The sequence below is a fragment of the Xenopus laevis genome, chromosome 3L (genome assembly GCF_017654675.1).
Source record: "Xenopus laevis strain J_2021 chromosome 3L, Xenopus_laevis_v10.1, whole genome shotgun sequence".
NCBI classification, from domain to species: Eukaryota; Metazoa; Chordata; class Amphibia; order Anura; family Pipidae; genus Xenopus; species Xenopus laevis.
In genome coordinates this window covers 6541054-6562889 of record NC_054375.1, presented here as the reverse complement: position 1 = coordinate 6562889, position 21836 = coordinate 6541054, and the positions used below count along the sequence as shown (strand labels likewise).

General features: G+C 44.5%; 1 protein-coding gene across 2 annotated transcripts in view; it reads right to left on the bottom strand.

Annotated features, from left to right (window-relative positions):
* syn3.L (synapsin III L homeolog) overlaps positions 1-21836 on the bottom strand; it is a 174404-nt gene that overhangs the window by 17875 nt on the left and 134693 nt on the right. For both annotated transcript variants that reach the window (XM_018240835.2, NM_001085735.1), the window contains 1 exon segment: positions 14148-14210. In XM_018240835.2, coding sequence (XP_018096324.1) covers positions 14148-14210 — 63 coding nt within the window.

Sequence of the window (21836 nt, the reverse complement as noted above, 5' to 3'; positions counted from 1 at the left end):
AGAAAAAAACACCGGAGTCACTTTTTTCAAGCAGCCATAATATATTTTACGTAATCCGTATCCACCGCTGTAGTAGTGTATACGTTGGCCTTGTAGGCATTATTTGCACACTGTTTTCTTCAACCCGCCATCGAGCTGTGTGACCTTGTTCCCATTCTGTCTAAATATCCATAATATTACCGTCTCCAGAAAAAACACCGGAGTCACTTTTTTCAAGCAGCATTCATATATTTTACGTAATCCGTATCCACCGCTGTAGTAGTGTATACGTTGGCCTTGTAGGCATTATTTGCACACTGTTTTCTTCAACCCGCCATCGAGCTGTGTGACCTTGTTCCCATTCTGTCTAAATATCCATAATATTACCGTCTCCAGAAAAAACACCGGAGTCACTTTTTTCAAGCAGCATTCATATATTTTACGTAATCCGTATCCACCGCTGTAGTAGTGTATACGTTGGCCTTGTAGGCATTATTTGCACACTGTTTTCTTCAACCCGCCATCGAGCTGTGTGAGCTTGTTCACATTTTGTCTAAATATTGATAATATTATCGTCTCTAGAAAAACCACTTGAGTTACTTTTTTTCAAGCAGCATTCATATATTTTACGTAATCCGTATCCACCGCTGTAGTAGTGTATACGTTGACCTTGTAGGCATTATTTGCACACTGTTTTCTTCAACCCGCCATCGAGCTGTGTGACCTTGTTCCCATTCTGTCTAAATATCCATAATATTACCGTCTCCAGAAAAAACACCGGAGTCACTTTTTTCAAGCAGCATTCATATATTTTACGTAATCCGTATCCACCGCTGTAGTAGTGTATACGTTGGCCTTGTAGGCATTATTTGCACACTGTTTTCTTCAACCCGCCATCGAGCTGTGTGAGCTTGTTCACATTTTGTCTAAATATTGATAATATTATCGTCTCTAGAAAAACCACTTGAGTTACTTTTTTTCAAGCAGCATTCATATATTTTACGTAATCCGTATCCACCGCTGTAGTAGTGTATACGTTGACCTTGTAGGCATTATTTGCACACTGTTTTCTTCAACCCGCCATCGAGCTGTGTGACCTTGTTCCCATTCTGTCTAAATATCCATAATATTACCGTCTCCAGAAAAAACACCGGAGTCACTTTTTTCAAGCAGCATTCATATATTTTACGTAATCCGTATCCACCGCTGTAGTAGTGTATACGTTGGCCTTGTAGGCATTATTTGCACACTGTTTTCTTCAACCCGCCATCGAGCTGTGTGACCTTGTTCCCATTCTGTCTAAATATCCATAATATTACCGTCTCCAGAAAAAACACCGGAGTCACTTTTTTCAAGCAGCATTCATATATTTTACGTAATCCGTATCCACCGCTGTAGTAGTGTATACGTTGGCCTTGTAGGCATTATTTGCACACTGTTTTCTTCAACCCGCCATCGAGCTGTGTGAGCTTGTTCACATTTTGTCTAAATATTGATAATATTATCGTCTCTAGAAAAACCACTTGAGTTACTTTTTTTCAAGCAGCATTCATATATTTTACGTAATCCGTATCCACCGCTGTAGTAGTGTATACGTTGACCTTGTAGGCATTATTTGCACACTGTTTTCTTCAACCCGCCATCGAGCTGTGTGACCTTGTTCCCATTCTGTCTAAATATCCATAATATTACCGTCTCCAGAAAAAACACCGGAGTCACTTTTTTCAAGCAGCATTCATATATTTTACGTAATCCGTATCCACCGCTGTAGTAGTGTATACGTTGGCCTTGTAGGCATTATTTGCACAGTGTTTTCTTCAACCCGCCATCGAGCTGTGTGAGCTTGTTCACATTTTGTCTAAATATTGATAATATTATCGTCTCTAGAAAAACCACTTGAGTTACTTTTTTTCAAGCAGCATTCATATATTTTACGTAATCCGTATCCACCGCTGTAGTAGTGTATACGTTGACCTTGTAGGCATTATTTGCACACTGTTTTCTTCAACCCGCCATCGAGCTGTGTGACCTTGTTCCCATTCTGTCTAAATATCCATAATATTACCGTCTCCAGAAAAAACACCGGAGTCACTTTTTTCAAGCAGCATTCATATATTTTACGTAATCCGTATCCACCGCTGTAGTAGTGTATACGTTGGCCTTGTAGGCATTATTTGCACACTGTTTTCTTCAACCCGCCATCGAGCTGTGTGACCTTGTTCCCATTCTGTCTAAATATCCATAATATTACCGTCTCCAGAAAAAACACCGGAGTCACTTTTTTCAAGCAGCATTCATATATTTTACGTAATCCGTATCCACCGCTGTAGTAGTGTATACGTTGACCTTGTAGGCATTATTTGCACACTGTTTTCTTCAACCCGCCATCGAGCTGTGTGAGCTTGTTCACATTTTGTCTAAATATTGATAATATTATCGTCTCTAGAAAAACCACTTGAGTTACTTTTTTTCAAGCAGCATTCAGATATTTTACGTAATCCGTATCCACCGCTGTAGTAGTGTATACGTTGACCTTGTAGGCATTATTTGCACACTGTTTTCTTCAACCCGCCATCGAGCTGTGTGACCTTGTTCACATTTTGTCTAAATATTGATAATATTATCGTCTCTAGAAAAACCACTTGAGTTACTTTTTTTCAAGCAGCATTCAGATATTTTACGTAATCCGTATCCACCGCTGTAGTAGTGTATACGTTGACCTTGTAGGCATTATTTGCACACTGTTTTCTTCAACCCGCCATCGAGCTGTGTGACCTTGTTCACATTTTGTCTAAATATTGATAATATTATCGTCTCTAGAAAAACCACTTGAGTTACTTTTTTTCAAGCAGCATTCATATATTTTACGTAATCCGTATCCACCGCTGTAGTAGTGTATACGTTGACTTTGTAGGCATTATTTGCACAGTGTTTTCTTCAACCCGCCATCTAGCTGTGTGTATTATCGTTTCCAGAAAAACCAACTGAGTTTTTGTTGTTGTTGTTGTTTTTTTAAAAATAATGCCAGGCAAAGGCAGGCCGCCACGCAGAGGCCGTGCTAGGGGCCGTGCTGCTATGCAATCCTGTGGCCCTAGCAAATTGCCCAGTTTTAAAAAGCCAATGACCCTGAACTCCCAAAATGCTGAAGAGGTAGTTGACTGGCTTACACAGCACACCCCATCCTCTACCGTTTCTAACTTTACCACAACATCCTCCTCATCCTCCACTGCTATGGCCACCCCACGTAACACTTCCTCCACCACCGGTGCCCCTTCTTCACTGGGGTCAGAGGAGTTATTTTCCAATGAGTTTCTTGAACTGAGTAATGCGCAACCATTATTGCCAGAAGAAGATGAAGGAGATGAGGACCTTACACCAGATTTAATTCTGGCAGAGAACACGATAGAGATGGACATAATGAGTGATGAGGAGGAGGTCCCCGCTGCTGCTTCCTTCTGTGATGTGTCAGAAGAAATTGATGCATCTGAGGAGAATGATGATGAGGAGATTGATGTTTTGTGGGTGCCTAGTAGAAGAGAGCAAGAGGAGGGTAGTTCAGATGGAGAGACGGAGAGTCAGAGAGGCAGTAGGAGAATAAGACTTAGAAGAAGCAGGGAGGACAGCCCGCAGGGATCAGCAGGGCAACAACATGTATCGGCACCTGTGTTCAGCCGGCCAACGCACCCGCCATTGCCGCCAATACCGCCAACTCCGCCAACTTCTACTGTTACCGCCAGATCGCACACTTCCAAAAAGTCAGCAGTGTGGGATTTTTTTAATGTGTGTGCCTCTGACAAAAGCATTGTAATTTGCAATGAGTGCAGTCAGAAACTGAGCCTTGGTAAGCCCAACAGCCACATAGGTACAACTTCTATGCGAAGGCACATGAGCGGCAAGCACAAAGCACTTTGGGAGCAACACCTCAAAGGCAACAGGCAAACTAAAAGCCACACTCCTTCTGGTCCAGCATCTTACTGCTCTACCTCTGCTCTCCTTGACCCGTCTGAACCACCCTCCACTCCGCCTTCCACCTTGACCACCTGTTCCCATTCCCAGTCATCTGCCACCAGCCAAGTTTCTGTGAAGGCCATGTTTGAGCGTAAGAAGCCAATGTCTGACTGTCACCCCCTTGCCCGGCGTCTGACAGCTGGCTTGTCTGCACTCTTAGCCCGCCAGCTTTTACCATACCAGCTGGTGGACTCTGAGGCCTTCCGCAAATTTGTAGCAATTGGGACACCGCAGTGGAAGGTACCCAGCCGCAATTTTTTTTCTAAAAAGGGAATACCACACCTGTACCAACATGTGCAGAGCCAAGTTACCGCATCTCTGTCACTTAGTGTTGGGCCAAAGGTCCATATGACTACTGACGCATGGTCCTCCAAGCATGGTCAGGGCAGGTATGTCACCTACACTGCCCACTGGGTGAACTTGGTAATGGCTGGGAAGCAGGGAATGGGTAGCTCAACAACAACAGTGGAGTTGGTGTCACCGCCACGGATTGCACGCGGTTCTGCCACCACCTCTACTCCTCCATCGCTCTCTACCTCGTCTTCTTCTTCTTCTTACTCTGCTGCTGGGTCCTCCTTCTCCTCCTCCACACCTGTGCACCCCCAGCTCCCCCTAGGCTATTCGACGTGCCAGGTACGCCGTTGTCACGCTGTCTTGGGGATGACGTGCCTGGAAAGCAAAAACCATACCGGATCTGTACTCCTGTCATCTCTGCAGTCACAGGCCGATCGGTGGCTGACCCCACACCAACTGCAGATCGGAAAAGTGGTGTGTGACAATGGAAGCAATCTGTTGGCAGCGTTGAGACTAGGCAATTTAACACATGTGCCCTGCATGGCACATGTGTTAAATTTAATAGTCCAACGTTTTGTCTCCAAGTACCCAGGATTCCAGGACGTTCTCACCCAGTCCAGAAAGGTGTCGGCCCATTTCAGACGTTCCTACACAGCCATGGCACGCCTTGCTGACATTCAGCAGCGCTACAACATGCCAGTCAGGCGTTTGATTTCTGACAGCCAGACTCGCTGGAATTCAACGCTCCTTATGTTGGAACGTCTGCTGCAACAACAAAGGGCCGTCAACGAGTACCTTTTTGAACTGGGTGGTAGGACTGGATCTGCACAGCTGGGGATTTTTTTCCCCCGTTACTGGGTGCTTATGCGCGATGCCTGCAGGCTCATGCGACCTTTTGAAGAGGTGACAAATATGGTCAGTCGCACCGAAGGCACCATCAGCGACCTAATACCCTTCGCTTTCTTCCTGGAGCGTGCCGTGCGACGAGTGACAGATGAGGCTGTAGACCAGCGTGACGAGGAGCTGGAAGCGCACGATTTCTGGTCGGAATCACCAGAACGAACCCAGGCACCTGCTGCAACGCAGGGAGAGGTGCCAGAAGTGGAGTCAGAGGAGGAAGGTGGCTTTGTGGAGGAGGAGGAGGAGGACCAACAGGAGCAGGCTTCCCAGGGGGCTAGTGGTGACCTTTTGGGGACCCCTGGTCTTGTACGTGGCTGGGGGGAGGAGACCGTGGATGATGCAGTCCTTGATAATGAGGAAGCGGAGATGGATAGCTCTGCATCCAACCTTGTGAGAATGGGGTCTTTCATGCTGTCATGCCTGTTGAAGGACCCCCGTATCAAGAGGCTTAAGGAGAAGGACCTGTACTGGGTCGCAACGCTACTAGACCCTCGGTACAAGCATAAAGTGTCAGAAATGTTACCAACATACCACAAGTCCGAAAAGATGCGGCATTTACAAACCAGCCTGCAAAACATGTTGTACAATGCTTTTAAGGGTGATGTCACTTCAGGAACTCATCAACATTCCAGGGGCAGAGGTGCCAGTAATCCTGCCACGAGCACACCTGCAAGGACAAAGCCCTTTGGCCAGTCTGTAACGTCAGACATGCAAATGTTTTTCTGTCCAAGGCAGCGCCACAACCCTTCTGGATCCACCCTCAAAGAACGCCTCGACCGGCAGGTAGCGGACTACCTGGCATTAACTGCAGATATCGACACTCTGAGGAGCGATGAACCCCTGGACTACTGGGTGCGCAGGCTTGATCTGTGGCCAGAGCTGTCACAATTTGCCATGAACCTCTTGTCTTGCCCAGCCTCAAGTGTGCTCTCAGAAAGGACCTTCAGTGCAGCAGGAGGGATTGTAACTGAGAAGAGAACTCGCCTAGGTCACAAAAGTGTCGATTACCTGACCTTTATTAAAATGAATGAGGGGTGGATCTCGGAGGGTTACTGCACGCCGGAAGACTTGTTCTGACTTCTATGCAGCTGTCCTTCTCTTCAAGCCTCATGACTCCACACACAGCTGTCCTTTAGCGTCCTCCTCCTCCCTCCGCCACCGTTACAAACTAGGGTGCAAACCCTACTGGTTTAATTTTTTCTGGCCTCTGTGCTTCAGTGGCTGCAACCAAAAAAACTGGGCAAACAATGTCTACAAGGTCAACGTATGGCAAAAAATGACTATTTTCAGCATTTATATGGCATATTTTTTCTGGCAACTGTGCTTCAGTGGCTGCATCCAAAAAAATGCATATTTTCTGCATTTATATGGCATAATTTTTCTGGCCTCTGTGCTTCAGTGGCTGCAACCAAAAAATGCATATTTTCTGCATTTATATGGCATAATTTTTCTGGCCTCTGTGCTTCAGTGGCTGCAACCAAAAAAATTTATGTTTTCAGCATTTATATGGCATAATTTTTCTGGCCTCTGTGCTTCAGTGGCTGCAACCAAAAAAACTGGGCAAACAATGTCTACAAGGTCAACGTATGGCAAAAAATGACTATTTTCAGCATTTATATGGCATATTTTTTCTGGCAACTGTGCTTCAGTGGCTGCATCCAAAAAATGCATATTTTCTGCATTTATATGGCATAATTTTTCTGGCCTCTGTGCTTCAGTGGCTGCAACCAAAAAAATGCATATTTTCTGCATTTATATGGCATAATTTTTCTGGCCTCTGTGCTTCAGTGGCTGCAACCAAAAAAATTTATGTTTTCAGCATTTATATGGCATAATTTTTCTGGCAACTGTGCTTCAGTGGCTGCGACCAAAAAAATGACTATTTTCAGCATTTATATGGCATATTTTTTCTGGCCTCTGTGCTTCAGTGGCTGCGGCCAAAAAAAACTGGGCAAACAATGCCTACAAGGTCAACGACGTTGACCTTGTAGGCATTGTTTGCCCAGTTTTTTTGGCCGCAGCCACTGAAGCACAGAGGCCAGAAAAAATATGCCATATAAATGCTGAAAATAGTCATTTTTTGCCATACGTTGACTCAACGTATATGGCAAAAAATGACTATTTTCAGCATTTATATGGCATATTTTTTCTGGCAACTGTGCTTCAGTGGCTGCGACCAAAAAAATGCATATTTTCTGCATTTATATGGCATAATTTTTCTGGCCTCTGTGCTTCAGTGGCTGCAACCAAAAAAATTTATATTTTCAGCATTTATATGGCATAATTTTTCTGTCAACTGTGCTTCAGTGGCTGCGACCAAAAAAATGCATGTTTTCTGCATTTATATGGCATAATTTTTCTGGCCTCTGTGCTTCAGTGGCTGCAACCAAAAAAGTTTATATTTTCAGCATTTATATGGCATAATTTTTCTGTCAACTGTGCTTCAGTGGCTGCGACCAAAAAAATGCATATTTTCTGCATTTATATGGCATAATTTTTCTGGCCTCTGTGCTTCAGTGGCTGCAACCAAAAAAATTTATATTTTCAGCATTTATATGGCATAATTTTTCTGGCAACTGTGCTTCAGTGGCTGCGTCCAAAAAAACTGGGCAAACAATGTCTACAAGGTCAACGTATGGCGAAAAATGACTATTTTCAGCATTTATATGGCATATTTTTTCTGGCAACTGTGCTTCAGTGGCTGCGTCCAAAAAAACTGGGCAAACAATGCCTACAAGGTCAACGTATGGCAGTTGTTTAAAGAGAACAGTAGATTACTAGCCAGCAAAGCTACCTAAGCTAAAATGTCCCTCAAATCCCTGCAGACTTCTGTCCCTCCAATACAGAGCAGTATCAAGCAGATTACTAGCCAGCAAACTTACTATCATCTGTCCCTGAAATCACTAACAGCTCTCCCCCTACACTATCTCTTCCAAGCACACACAGGCAGATTTTTTACATTTTTGCCCTTGATCCCCCTCTGGCTTGCCACTGTCCAGGTCGTTGCACCCTTTAAACAACTTTAAAATCATTTTTCTGGCCAGAAATGTCTTTTCTAGATGTTAAAGTTCGCCTTCCCATTGAAGTCTATGGGGTTCGCGAACCGTTCGCGAACCGCTCGCGTTTTTGCGCAAGTTCGCGAATATGTTCGCGAACTTTTTTTCCGACGTTCGCTACATCCCTACCTACTATACCTGCTATCCCACAGTCACACTCCCTTCCCAGAGACTATTATACCACTGTTACTATAGGCACCATCTCTCCCTACTATACCTGCTATCCCACAGTCACACTCCCTTCCCAGAGACTATTATACCACTGTTACTATAGGCACCATCTCTCCCTACTATACCTGCTATCCCACAGTCACACTCCCTTCCCAGAGACTATTATACCACTGTTACTATAGACACCATCTCTCCCTACTATACCTGCTATCCCACAGTCACACTCCCTTCCCAGAGACTATTATCCCACTGTTACTATAGACACCATCTCTCCCTACTATACCTGCTATCCCACAGTCACACTCCCTTCCCAGAGACTATTATCCCCACTGTTACTATAGACACCATCTCTCCCTACTATACCTGCTATCCCACAGTCACACTCCCTTCCCAGAGACTATTATACCACTGTTACTATAGACACCATCTCTCCCTACTATACCTGCTATCCCACAGTCACACTCCCTTCCCAGAGACTATTATCCCCACTGTTACTATAGACACCATCTCTCCCTACTATACCTGCTATCCCACAGTCACACTCCCTTCCCAGAGACTATTATACCACTGTTACTATAGGCACCATCTCTCCCTACTATACCTGCTATCCCACAGTCACACTCCCTTCCCAGAGACTATTATACCACTGTTACTATAGACACCATCTCTCCCTACTATACCTGCTATCCCACAGTCACACTCCCTTCCCAGAGACTATTATCCCACTGTTACTATAGACACCATCTCTCCCTACTATACCTGCTATCCCACAGTCACACTCCCTTCCCAGAGACTATTATCCCCACTGTTACTATAGACACCATCTCTCCCTACTATACCTGCTATCCCACAGTCACACTCCCTTCCCAGAGACTATTATCCACTGTTACTATAGACACCATCTCTCCCTACTATACCTGCTATCCCACAGTCACACTCCCTTCCCAGAGACTATTATACCACTGTTACTATAGGCACCATCTCTCCCTACTATACCTGCTATCCCACAGTCACACTCCCTTCCCAGAGACTATTATACCACTGTTACTATAGACACCATCTCTCCCTACTATACCTGCTATCCCACAGTCACACTCCCTTCCCAGAGACTATTATACCACTGTTACTATAGGCACCATCTCTCCCTACTATACCTGCTATCCCACAGTCACACTCCCTTCCCAGAGACTATTATACCACTGTTACTATAGGCACCATCTCTCCCTACTATACCTGCTATCCCACAGTCACACTCCCTTCCCAGAGACCATTATACCACTGTTACTATAGACACCATCTCTCCCTACTATACCTGCTATCCCACAGTCACACTCCCTTCCCAGAGACTATTATACCACTGTTACTATAGGCACCATCTCTCCCTACTATACCTGCTATCCCACAGTCACACTCCCTTCCCAGAGACTATTATACCACTGTTACTATAGGCACCATCTCTCCCTACTATACCTGCTATCCCACAGTCACACTCCCTTCCCAGAGACTATTATACCACTGTTACTATAGACACCATCTCTCCCTACTATACCTGCTATCCCACAGTCACACTCCCTTCCCAGAGACTATTATCCCACTGTTACTATAGACACCATCTCTCCCTACTATACCTGCTATCCCACAGTCACACTCCCTTCCCAGAGACTATTATCCCCACTGTTACTATAGACACCATCTCTCCCTACTATACCTGCTATCCCACAGTCACACTCCCTTCCCAGAGACTATTATACCACTGTTACTATAGACACCATCTCTCCCTACTATACCTGCTATCCCACAGTCACACTCCCTTCCCAGAGACTATTATCCCCACTGTTACTATAGACACCATCTCTCCCTACTATACCTGCTATCCCACAGTCACACTCCCTTCCCAGAGACTATTATACCACTGTTACTATAGGCACCATCTCTCCCTACTATACCTGCTATCCCACAGTCACACTCCCTTCCCAGAGACTATTATACCACTGTTACTATAGACACCATCTCTCCCTACTATACCTGCTATCCCACAGTCACACTCCCTTCCCAGAGACTATTATCCCACTGTTACTATAGACACCATCTCTCCCTACTATACCTGCTATCCCACAGTCACACTCCCTTCCCAGAGACTATTATCCCCACTGTTACTATAGACACCATCTCTCCCTACTATACCTGCTATCCCACAGTCACACTCCCTTCCCAGAGACTATTATACCACTGTTACTATAGACACCATCTCTCCCTACTATACCTGCTATCCCACAGTCACACTCCCTTCCCAGAGACTATTATCCCCACTGTTACTATAGACACCATCTCTCCCTACTATACCTGCTATCCCACAGTCACACTCCCTTCCCAGAGACTATTATACCACTGTTACTATAGACACCATCTCTCCCTACTATACCTGCTATCCCACAGTCACACTCCCTTCCCAGAGACTATTATCCCACTGTTACTATAGACACCATCTCTCCCTACTATACCTGCTATCCCACAGTCACACTCCCTTCCCAGAGACTATTATCCCCACTGTTACTATAGACACCATCTCTCCCTACTATACCTGCTATCCCACAGTCACACTCCCTTCCCAGAGACTATTATCCCACTGTTACTATAGACACCATCTCTCCCTACTATACCTGCTATCCCACAGTCACACTCCCTTCCCAGAGACTATTATCCCCACTGTTACTATAGACACCATCTCTCCCTACTATACCTGCTATCCCACAGTCACACTCCCTTCCCAGAGACTATAATCCACTGTTACTATAGACACCATCTCTCCCTACTATACCTGCTATCCCACAGTCACACTCCCTTCCCAGAGACTATTATCCCCACTGTTACTATAGACACCATCTCTCCCTACCAGGGCCGCCATCAGGGGGTCACTGGGGGGACAGTCCTCCCGGGCCCGGTGGATTTCCCCGCTTCCAGGGGGCCCGGCCGCGACCTGACTCTGCCCTGCATTTTTCCCCACAGAGCTGCGTCCCGTGCGTACGCGTGACGTCAGTACGCACGGGCGCAACTCTATTTAAGCCGTCGCCGCCTGCCGCCTACAGTCAGAAGATTGAGGACGTCGCTGGAGGAGGACGTGCTTCCTGGAGACAGCGAACGGACGGTGAAGACGACGAAGAAGACCCTCCTGGAGGAAGAAGAAGACGCCAGCACAAGCAGGTAAGTCCCCTGAGCCACCAATGTAGCCCCTGAGCCACCAATGTAGCCCCTGAGCCACCAATGTAGCCCCTGAGCCACCAATGTAGCCCCTGAACTGCAGGGCCCCTGAGCCCCATACTGCAGGGCCCCTGAGCCCCATACTGCAGGGCCCCTGGGCCCCATACTGCAGGGCCCCTGGGCCCCATACTGCAGGGCCCCTGGGCCCCATACTGCAGGGCCCCTGGGCCCCATACTGCAGGGCCCCTGGGCCCCATACTGCAGGGCCCCTGGGCCCCATACTGCAGGGCCCCTGGGCCCCATACTGCAGGGCCCCTGGGCCCCATACTGCAGGGCCCCATAGCCCCATACTGCAGGGCCCCATAGCCCCATACTGCAGGGCCCCATAGCCCCACACTGCAGGGCCCCATAGCCCCATACTGCTGGGCCCCATAGCCCCATACTGCTGGGCCCCATACTGCAGGGCCCTTGAGCCCCATACTGCAGGGCCCCTGGGCCTCATACTGCTGGGCCCCATACTGCAGGGCCCCTGGGCCCCATACTGCAGGGCCCCTGGGCCCCATACTGCAGGGCCCCTGGGCCCCATACTGCAGGGCCCCTGGGCCCCATACTGCAGGGCTACCATACGGTTTGTGAATATGACCTTTGTGGTGAGGGGGCGTGGTTAAGGTGAGGGCGAGGTTAGGGGCATGGTTAGGGAGGTGTCGTGAGGGGGGCCCCGAAAATTTTGTTGTGCGGGGCCCCGTGATTTCTGATGGCGGCCCTGCTCCCTACTATACCTGCTATCCCACAGTCACACTCCCTTCCCAGAGACTATTATACCACTGTTACTATAGACACCATCTCTCCCTACTATACCTGCTATCCCACAGTCACACTCCCTTCCCAGAGACTATTATCCACTGTTACTATAGACACCATCTCTCCCTACTATACCTGCTATCCCACAGTCACACTCCCTTCCCAGAGACTATTATCCACTGTTACTATAGGCACCATCTCTCCCTACTATACCTGTTATCCCACAGTCACACTCCCTTCCCAGAGACTATTATCCACTGTTACTATAGACACCATCTCTCCCTACTATACCTGCTATCCCACAGTCACACTCCCTTCCCAGAGACTATTATCCACTGTTACTATAGGCACCATCTCTCCCTACTATACCTGTTATCCCACAGTCACACTCCCTTCCCAGAGACTATTATCCACTGTTACTATAGGCACCATCTCTCCCTACTATACCTGTTATCCCACAGTCACACTCCCTTCCCAGAGACTATTATCCACTGTTACTATAGGCACCATCTCTCCCTACTATACCTGCTATCCCACAGTCACACTCCCTTCCCAGAGACTATTATACCACTGTTACTATAGACACATCTCTCCCTACTATACCTGCTATCCCACAGTCACACTCCCTTCCCAGAGACTATTATACCACTGTTACTATAGGCACCATAGGTGGAAGTAGCCATATTACTTCCATTGGACAGTACAGTACAGTTCATTGCTTATCTCTGTACATAGGAATGGAATCTGTCAGATTGTTTCTGTTAGTAGCGTGAGTGTTTATCTCATTGTGTACGCTGAATATTTGCTTTTAGTAAATGTGTTTATGGGTATAACTGGGGTCTGCCATGCTCTGAGCAACTTTCCAATAAACAATCCATTTCACATCTTAAAGGGTTGTAAGGTTAGGTGCTGATGTAATTGCTGTTGAAAGCAGGATTTCTTTATCCCTCTCTGTTCTCTGGTTCTGACTCTTGAAACAATGTAGCAGATGTCAGATTTTGTTAATCATATGACTTCTCAGAAGCAGCAGTGCAGAGAAAATAAGCAGCCAGACAGACAGACAGACATAACTATGAAACTATGTTGAATGAATGTAAATGAGAGAGCAGTAGAACATTGTGTAGATCCCCTATAATAAAATGTAGTAAAGCCAATCCCACTTACAGTAAAGAATAACTAAACTATGAGAGAGCGGGGTGAGATCAGGGTGTCGGGAGTGATAATTCATGGCACGTGGGGGTACCGGGAGTTACAAACAATAGACACCTCTTTTGCTTATGTCATCAGGGGCCCATGGGACCCTCAGTTATTTTTAACACTGTCTATGAGACATCGATTGTTCCAACAGGTCGGACAGCTGGGCAAACAATTGTGGCGGCTGAGTGTTTATTTTGTTATTTGTGGGAGTTTTAATGACATCAGAGAGTGGGAGAAAGTCATTCGATTATTAGGGAGTCGGATGAGCAGTTGGGGTGGGACTTTATCAAACTGCTGACCCGTCCATTAAAATAAGGCAGGCGGCTGAAATGGGAAAAGTGCAACATTAAAGGGGAAGTCTACCCTCCTGGCAATGATGGGGACCCCCTGCAGTTGTACCAGCTGCACCCTGAAATATGATATTGCCCCAGACTGCAGTTTCAGCCTTGCACAGTGAATTCATTGTTCTGCATTATTAGTGGCACCCTTTGGGAATATAAACAATGCTTCTAAATATGTTTAGATAATAAAGAAGTCTCTTACCTTCCCCATTCCTGCATGCGCATGGCCCATTTTCACCACCACTGGGAAACTTGCAGACGTCAGCTAAAGTAAAGATAAAGAAACAAAACAGGGAATCAGACGGGAAATGTTCATGGTACAATACAATCCATATGGCAGCTCCCACTCATACAATTAAGTACAAATATACCGCGCACACAAGCTGTATCTATATATACTATATGGTCTATGGAAAACAACATGGCACCACCCTTCCTCAGAATTACATCTCCAAGAAAACTAAAATATCTTCCTTTCCCAGCATTACGGGTACAGATATTTATAGCCAGGTCAGTGTGGTCTGACAGTGCCAAGCATCTGCCCGCAGGACACCCAAATCTTCTGCTTTGTGTTGAGCAAAGGGCACAGAGAATGAATTTTTTCTTGAGGGCACAGAACAAACAAACTATTATCTCTGGCAAAACTTGAAAACTGTTTCTCTCTTTCCATCTAGCTCATAACAAGGTTACAGATATATAGAAACATTGGGGTACAGTCACCCTGCTATAGTTCCAGGGGTACCCAGGGCACAAATAAGCACTCACCCCAAATCTCCCCCTAACTGACCTTCAGACTGGGCTCCCTTAGCTCATAACAAGGTTACAGATATATAGAAACATTGGGGTAACAGTCACCCTGCTATAGTTCCAGGGGTACCCAGGGTACAAATAAGCACTCACCTCAAATCTCCCCCTAACTGACCTTCAGACTGGGCCCCCTTAGCTCATAACAAGGTTACAGATATATAGAAACATTGGGGTAACAGTCACCCTGCTATAGTTTCAGGGGTACCCAGGGTACAAATAAGCACTCACCCCAAATCTCCCCCTAACTGACCTTCAGACTGGGCCCCCTTAGATCATAACAAGGTTACAGATATATAGAAACATTGGGGTACCAGTCACCCTGCTATAGTTCCAGGGGTACCCAGGGTACAAATAAACACTCACCCCAAATCTCCCCCTAACTGACCTTCAGACTGGGCCCCCTTAGCTCATAACAAGGTTACAGATATATAGAAACATAGGGGTAACAGTCACCCTGCTATAGTGGTGGTTCACCTTTAAGTTAACTATTAGTATGTTATAGAATGGCTATTTCTAAGCAACTTTTCAATTGGTCTTAATTTTTTTTATAGTTTTTGAATTATTTTCCTTTTTTTCTGACTCTTTCCAGCTTTCAAATGGGGGGGGGTCACTGACCCCATCTAAAAAAGCAAATGCTCTGTAAAGCTGCAAATTTATTGCTCCTTTTTATTATATCTTTCTATTCAGGCCTCTCCTATTCATATTTCAGTCTCTTATTCAAATCAATGCATGATTTCTAGGGTAATTTGAACCTTAGCAACCAGATTGCTAAAACTGCTGCTAAATAAAATTAAATTTAAAAAAAAAAACATAAATTAAAAAAAAAAGGCATATTGTCTCAGAATATCGCTCTCTACATCATGCTAAAAGTTTATTTAAAGTTGAACAACCCCTTTAAAACTAGGTTAAAACTGAGCCCAAACATTCCTTTTTAGGGAAAGTCTAAAGAAAAGAAGGAGCCACCGGCCGTCTCTTTATTTAGTACAAGGCATCACTTCCTTAGGGGAAATCCTGTATATGAGGAAATGACAATGAAAAACCAAAAAGAAAAGTGAAATTGAATATTTTAGAAATTCCTTCCACAATTGCTCATCCAGTGGCCCCTTTTGGCTACGGGTCATGGCAAGTGGTCTGTAGATCCATGGGCAGGGGACAAGCATCCCATTTCCCCCCTCTATTAACTGTAATTCTGAATAGTTCAGAGTTAATTAATAGAGGGGTAATTTGCCTTCTGAAATACTCCTATTACTCTGCAGCACTGGGGTCCTGAGTTCGATTCTGGCCTAGGCACTATTTATAGGGGTGTCTATGTTCTCCATGTGTCAGTATGGGTTCCCCAAATACATACAAGAAGGTTAACTGGCTCCTTATAGAACTGCCCCTAGTATGTGTAAATATGATAGGTTAGATTGTAAGCTCCAGTGGTTCAGGGACTGATGTTTAATCTCTATAAAGTGCTGTTTAAATGTGTCTCAATAAATAGATCATGCCACAATTTGGGCAAAAATCCCCCCTTTCCAAAGAAACCTCGGTTATAGAGTGTAAGCCTCGGCGGGTCTTTGATACAGACCCTCTAATCCTCATGATAAGGAACAGAAGAAGCGGTGCTTTCCACAATTCTTTCATTCCTGAAGCAGCAGCTCAGAGGGGATATTGACTTGGATGGAACCTTGTAAACCAGAGATAAAGTCTCCTTTATAGGTTTATGGACATTTATTGGAATCAGGCAGCCGGGAGTTTGTGCTGCTGCTTTAAACCTACCAGTCATTATGTTTAAAGGGGAACTTTAAAAAAAACCCCTATATCTTGTCTTATATTTAATTCTTCATCTGGCAGGAAAGTGCAGCTACATCATGTATAATGAAAGAAAATGTCATTTTAGGCTGTTAATATAAGGAACACACTGCTTAACCATGACATTTTTGGCCCAAGCGTGTGCGCAAGGCTGTGGGTTTAGGAACCATGACCAACAACACCCACATGTTTAGTGGCGTAAATCAAAGCCCTCTTCCCGTAACAGGAGGTCACTTCCTAAGAAAAATATATCAACAGAGTGTGGAGACGTCAGACAATACGTGGTGGAGACACCTGGGCAGATTGACGTACCATATTCTCACCCGAATTTCCATCCCAGTGCCCACTGACTGGAGAAAGAGACCTGGATTCCAATCCCCAAGCAGGACTGTAGCATGGGCATTTTATATGTGTTCACTTTTAAAAGGGGTGAGATGACAAAGTCTATAAAGTGTATATATAAAGTGTCTATAAAGTGTATAATACCCCAGAACACACAGCAGGATAAATACAGTGCCAATTCCATGTATAATACCCCAGAACACACAGAAGGATAAATACAGGGCCAATTCCATGTATAATAACCCAGAACACATGGCAGGATAAATACAGTGCCAGTTCCATGTATAATACCCCAGAACACACAGCAGATAAATACAGTGCCAATTCCATGTATAATACCCCAGAACACACAGCAGGATAAATACAGGGCCAATTCCATGTATAATACCCCAGAACACACAGTAGGATAAATACAGTGGCAATTCCATGTATAATACCCCAGAACACACAGCAGATAAATACAGGGCCAATTCCATGTATAATGCCCCAGAACACATGGCAGGATAAATACAGTGCCAGTTCCATGTATAATAACCCAGAACACACAGCAGATAAATACAGGGCCAATTCCATGTATAATACCCCAGAACCCACAGCAGGATAAATACAGTACCAATTCCATGTATAATACCCCAGAACACACAGCAGATAAATACAGGGCCAATTCCATGTATAATACCCCAGAACACACAGCAGGATAAATACAGTACCAATTCCATGTATAATACCCCAGAACACACAGCAGGATAAATACAGTGCCAATTCCATGTATAATACCCCAGAACACACAGCAGGATAAATACAGGGCCAATTCCATGTATAATACCCCAGAACACACAGCAGGATAAATACAGGGTCAATTCCATGTATAATACCCCAGAACACACAGCAGGATAAATACAGTGCCAATTCCATGTATAATACCCCAGAACACACAGCAGATAAATACAGTGCCAATTCCATGTATAATACCCCAGAACACACAGCAGGATAAATACAGTACCAATTCCATGTATAATACCCCAGAACACACAGCAGATAAATACAGGGCCAATTCCATGTATAATACCCCAGAACACACAGCAGGATAAATACAGTACCAATTCCATGTATAATACCCCAGAACACACAGCAGGATAAATACAGTGCCAATTCCATGTATAATACCCCAGAACACACAGCAGGATAAATACAGGACCAATTCCATTTGTAATGCCCCAGAACACACAGCAGGATAAATACAGTGCCAATTCCATGTATAATACCCCAGAACACACAGCAGGATAAATACAGGGTCAATTCCATGTATAATACCCCCAGAACCCACAGCAGGATAAATACAGTACCAATTCCATGTATAATACCCCAGAACACACAGCAGGATAAATACAGTGCCAATTCCATGTATAATACCCCAGAACACACAGCAGGATAAATACAGGGCCAATTCAATTTGTAATGCCCCAGAACACACAGCAGGATAAATACAGTGCCAATTCCATGTATAATACCCCAGAACACACAGCAGGATAAATACAGGGTCAATTCCATGTATAATACCCCAGAACACACAGCAGGATAAATACAGGGTCAATTCCATGTATAATACCCCAGAACCCACAGCAGGATAAATACTGTACCAATTCCATGTATAATACCCCAGAACACACAGCAGGATAAATACAGTGCCAATTCCATGTATAATACCCCAGAACACACAGCAGGATAAATACAGGGCCAATTCCATGTATAATACCCCAGAACACACAGCAGATAAATACAGTGGCAATTCCATGTATAATACCCCAGAACACACACAGGATAAATACAGTGCCAATTCCATGTATAATACCCCAGAACACACAGCAGGATAAATACAGTGCCAATTCCATGTATAATACCCCAGAACACACAGCAGGATAAATACAGGGTCAATTCCATGTATAATACCCCAGAACCCACAGCAGGATAAATGCAGTACCAATTCCATGTATAATACCCCAGAACACACAACAGGATAAATACAGTGCCAATTCCATGTATAATACCCCAGAACACACAGCAGGATAAATACAGTAACAATTTCATGTATAATACCCCAGAACACACAGCAGGATAAATACAGGGTCAATTCCATGTATAATACCCCAGAACACACAGCCGGATAAATACAGGGCCAATTCCATGTATAATACCCCAGAACACACAACAGGATAAATACAGGGCCAATTCCATATATAATACCCCAGAACACACAGCAGATAAATACAGTGCCAATTCCATGTATAATACCCCAGAACCCACAGCAGGATAAATACAGTACCAATTCCATGTATAATACCCCAGAACACACAGCAGGAAAAAACAGTAACAATTTCATGTATAATACCCCAGAACACACAGCAGGATAAATACAAGGTCAATTCCATGTATAATACCCCAGAACCCACAGCAGGATAAATACAGTACCAATTCCATGTATAATACCCCAGAACACACAGCAGGATAAAAACAGTAACAATTTCATGTATAATACCCCAGAACACACAGCAGGATAAATACAAGGTCAATTCCATGTATAATACCCCAGAACACACAGCAGGATAAAAACAGTAACAATTTCATGTATAATACCCCAGAACACACAGCAGATAAATACAGTGCCAATTCCATGTATAATACCCCAGAACACACAGCAGGATAAATACAGTGCCAATTCCATGTATAATACCCCAGAACACACAGCAGGATAAATACAGGGTCAATTCCATGTATAATACCCCAGAACACACAGCCGGATAAATACAGGGCCAATTCCATGTATAATACCCCAGAACACACAACAGGATAAATACAGGGCCAATTCCATATATAATACCCCAGAACACACAGCAGATAAATACAGTGCCAATTCCATGTATAATACCCCAGAACCCACAGCAGGATAAATACAGTGCCAATTCCATGTATAATACCCCAGAACACACAGCAGGATAAATACAGTGCCAATTCCATGTATAATACCCCAGAACACACAGCAGGATAAATACAGGGCCAGTTCCATGTATAATAACCCAGAACACACAGCTGTCCTTTTTGTTGCAGAAAATTCATAGTTGCTCACAGGATAGCCATCAGTAATCATGGGGTCCCAGAGCATGGCCTCCTTTCACAGAGGGGGACCCAATTATTAGTCCACTAGTCACCTGGGTGCTGGTCCATGCCAACAAGTAAAATGAGGTCCAAGTAAAAACAAGCCCCTTGCATGCATGCCACATTCTTGATGCACATGGATCACTCTCTAATTATGTCAAAACTCTGTCTACAAACCCCTGTCCTTTTTGGGACCCGTGAATCATGTCTGGGACGTCCTGTGCCATGGGGCCCCCCGTGACTGTAGTACCCTCTGTACCCCAATGATGGCAGCACTGCTTGTTACTTTGGGATGGCTTTGCATCTCCAAATCTTTATTCCCTTCATTCCATTCCCACCTATGGAACTAATTTAGAGTAAAATGTTTGTCACAGCAGAGAATTCTTAGGCAGCCCTTAGACCCCCCCCCCCCCTTCCTCAGTACTCACTTACTCCAGACTCGGTGTAAGTTTTTTGGATTCAGATTCTGACACAGGGAGTTCAAATTGAAACTGGCAGTTTGGCCAGTGACCTCACTGTGCGATAATTCCTTTTATCGCTCCGGTTTTATTGGATTTATTGGAGTTTACGGCATTCGGCATTTCCACATAGTTCTGAAATCCAATGCATGCTGGGTATGAAACCGCTCACAATTCATATTTATGATGTTTTATCTTTGTTCCTTAGGACACAAGGCAGATAAGATGCTGGAAAGTGCAAGCTGAAATGTCATAAACCCTGATTACTTTAGCAATAGATTTGTTGTTTGGTAGTTTGAAATAAAAAGACCTTGCAAATATATAAATATGGGTTTTTCCGGGGTCAGCTTACTCTTACGGGCTCTAATAACACATACAATGCTGACAATGAGCTTGTTTTACAACAGCCATAAAATGAATATGGGGGTCTCTACATGACGCATATCTCTAATGCATATTGTACATCAGTTCAGAGGAACTCTGATTTAAGAAGTGTTATCTTTGTACACAAGGAAATAAGTTTTAAGGCAATTTTTAGACAGATTTGTCTTTCCTTAAATTGTCCCAAATGTATAAAAGGCCTGTTGCAACTTTCTTTTATTAAAGGGCATGTAAAGGCAAAAAAATAAAATCCCATTTTTACTTTCTTTAATGAAAAAGAAACCTATCTCCAATATACTTTAATTAAAAAATGTCTAATGTTTTTATAAGAAACCTGACTGTATGCAGTGAAATTCTCCCTTCATTTACTGCTGTGGATAGGAATTGTCAGACGGTCCCTAACTGCTCTGCAGGGAAACAATCATACTTATGTACAGCAGGGGGAGCCCCCGCCTTACTTCCCAGCCATGCAGAACTCAAGCAGCTTTGTTTGTTTCCCTGTAGAGCAGTCGGCGACTGTGTAGAGATTTGTATTGGATTTTATTTTTGCCTTTACATCCCCTTTACTGTTTCCAGCTCCAGCTGCAGGGACAAAGATCATGGAGCCAGATTTAAACAGATAAACTGGGATTCTATTTGGAGGATTATTTTGCTGCAGCCGCTGGTTCTGCAGAGTTGGAGAAAGTTTGTATTAAACAATACAAAAACTATAAAATCCACATTAGATTACATGACAACACAGGATCCAGTGCAGTCTGTATATTCTGATTATTAATCAGTCTTGTTGTATCGGCTTCTGGCAGATATTATTTGACTTGTGCTGTTTGATCATTTATGATGATCCCTAAGCAGCCCAGACCACACTGAGCATGTGCACAGTCTTGGTCTTGCAAAGCTGTATAACAAAGTTACAAGATGGTGACCCCCTGTGGCCAACTTTGAAAGCATAAATCATT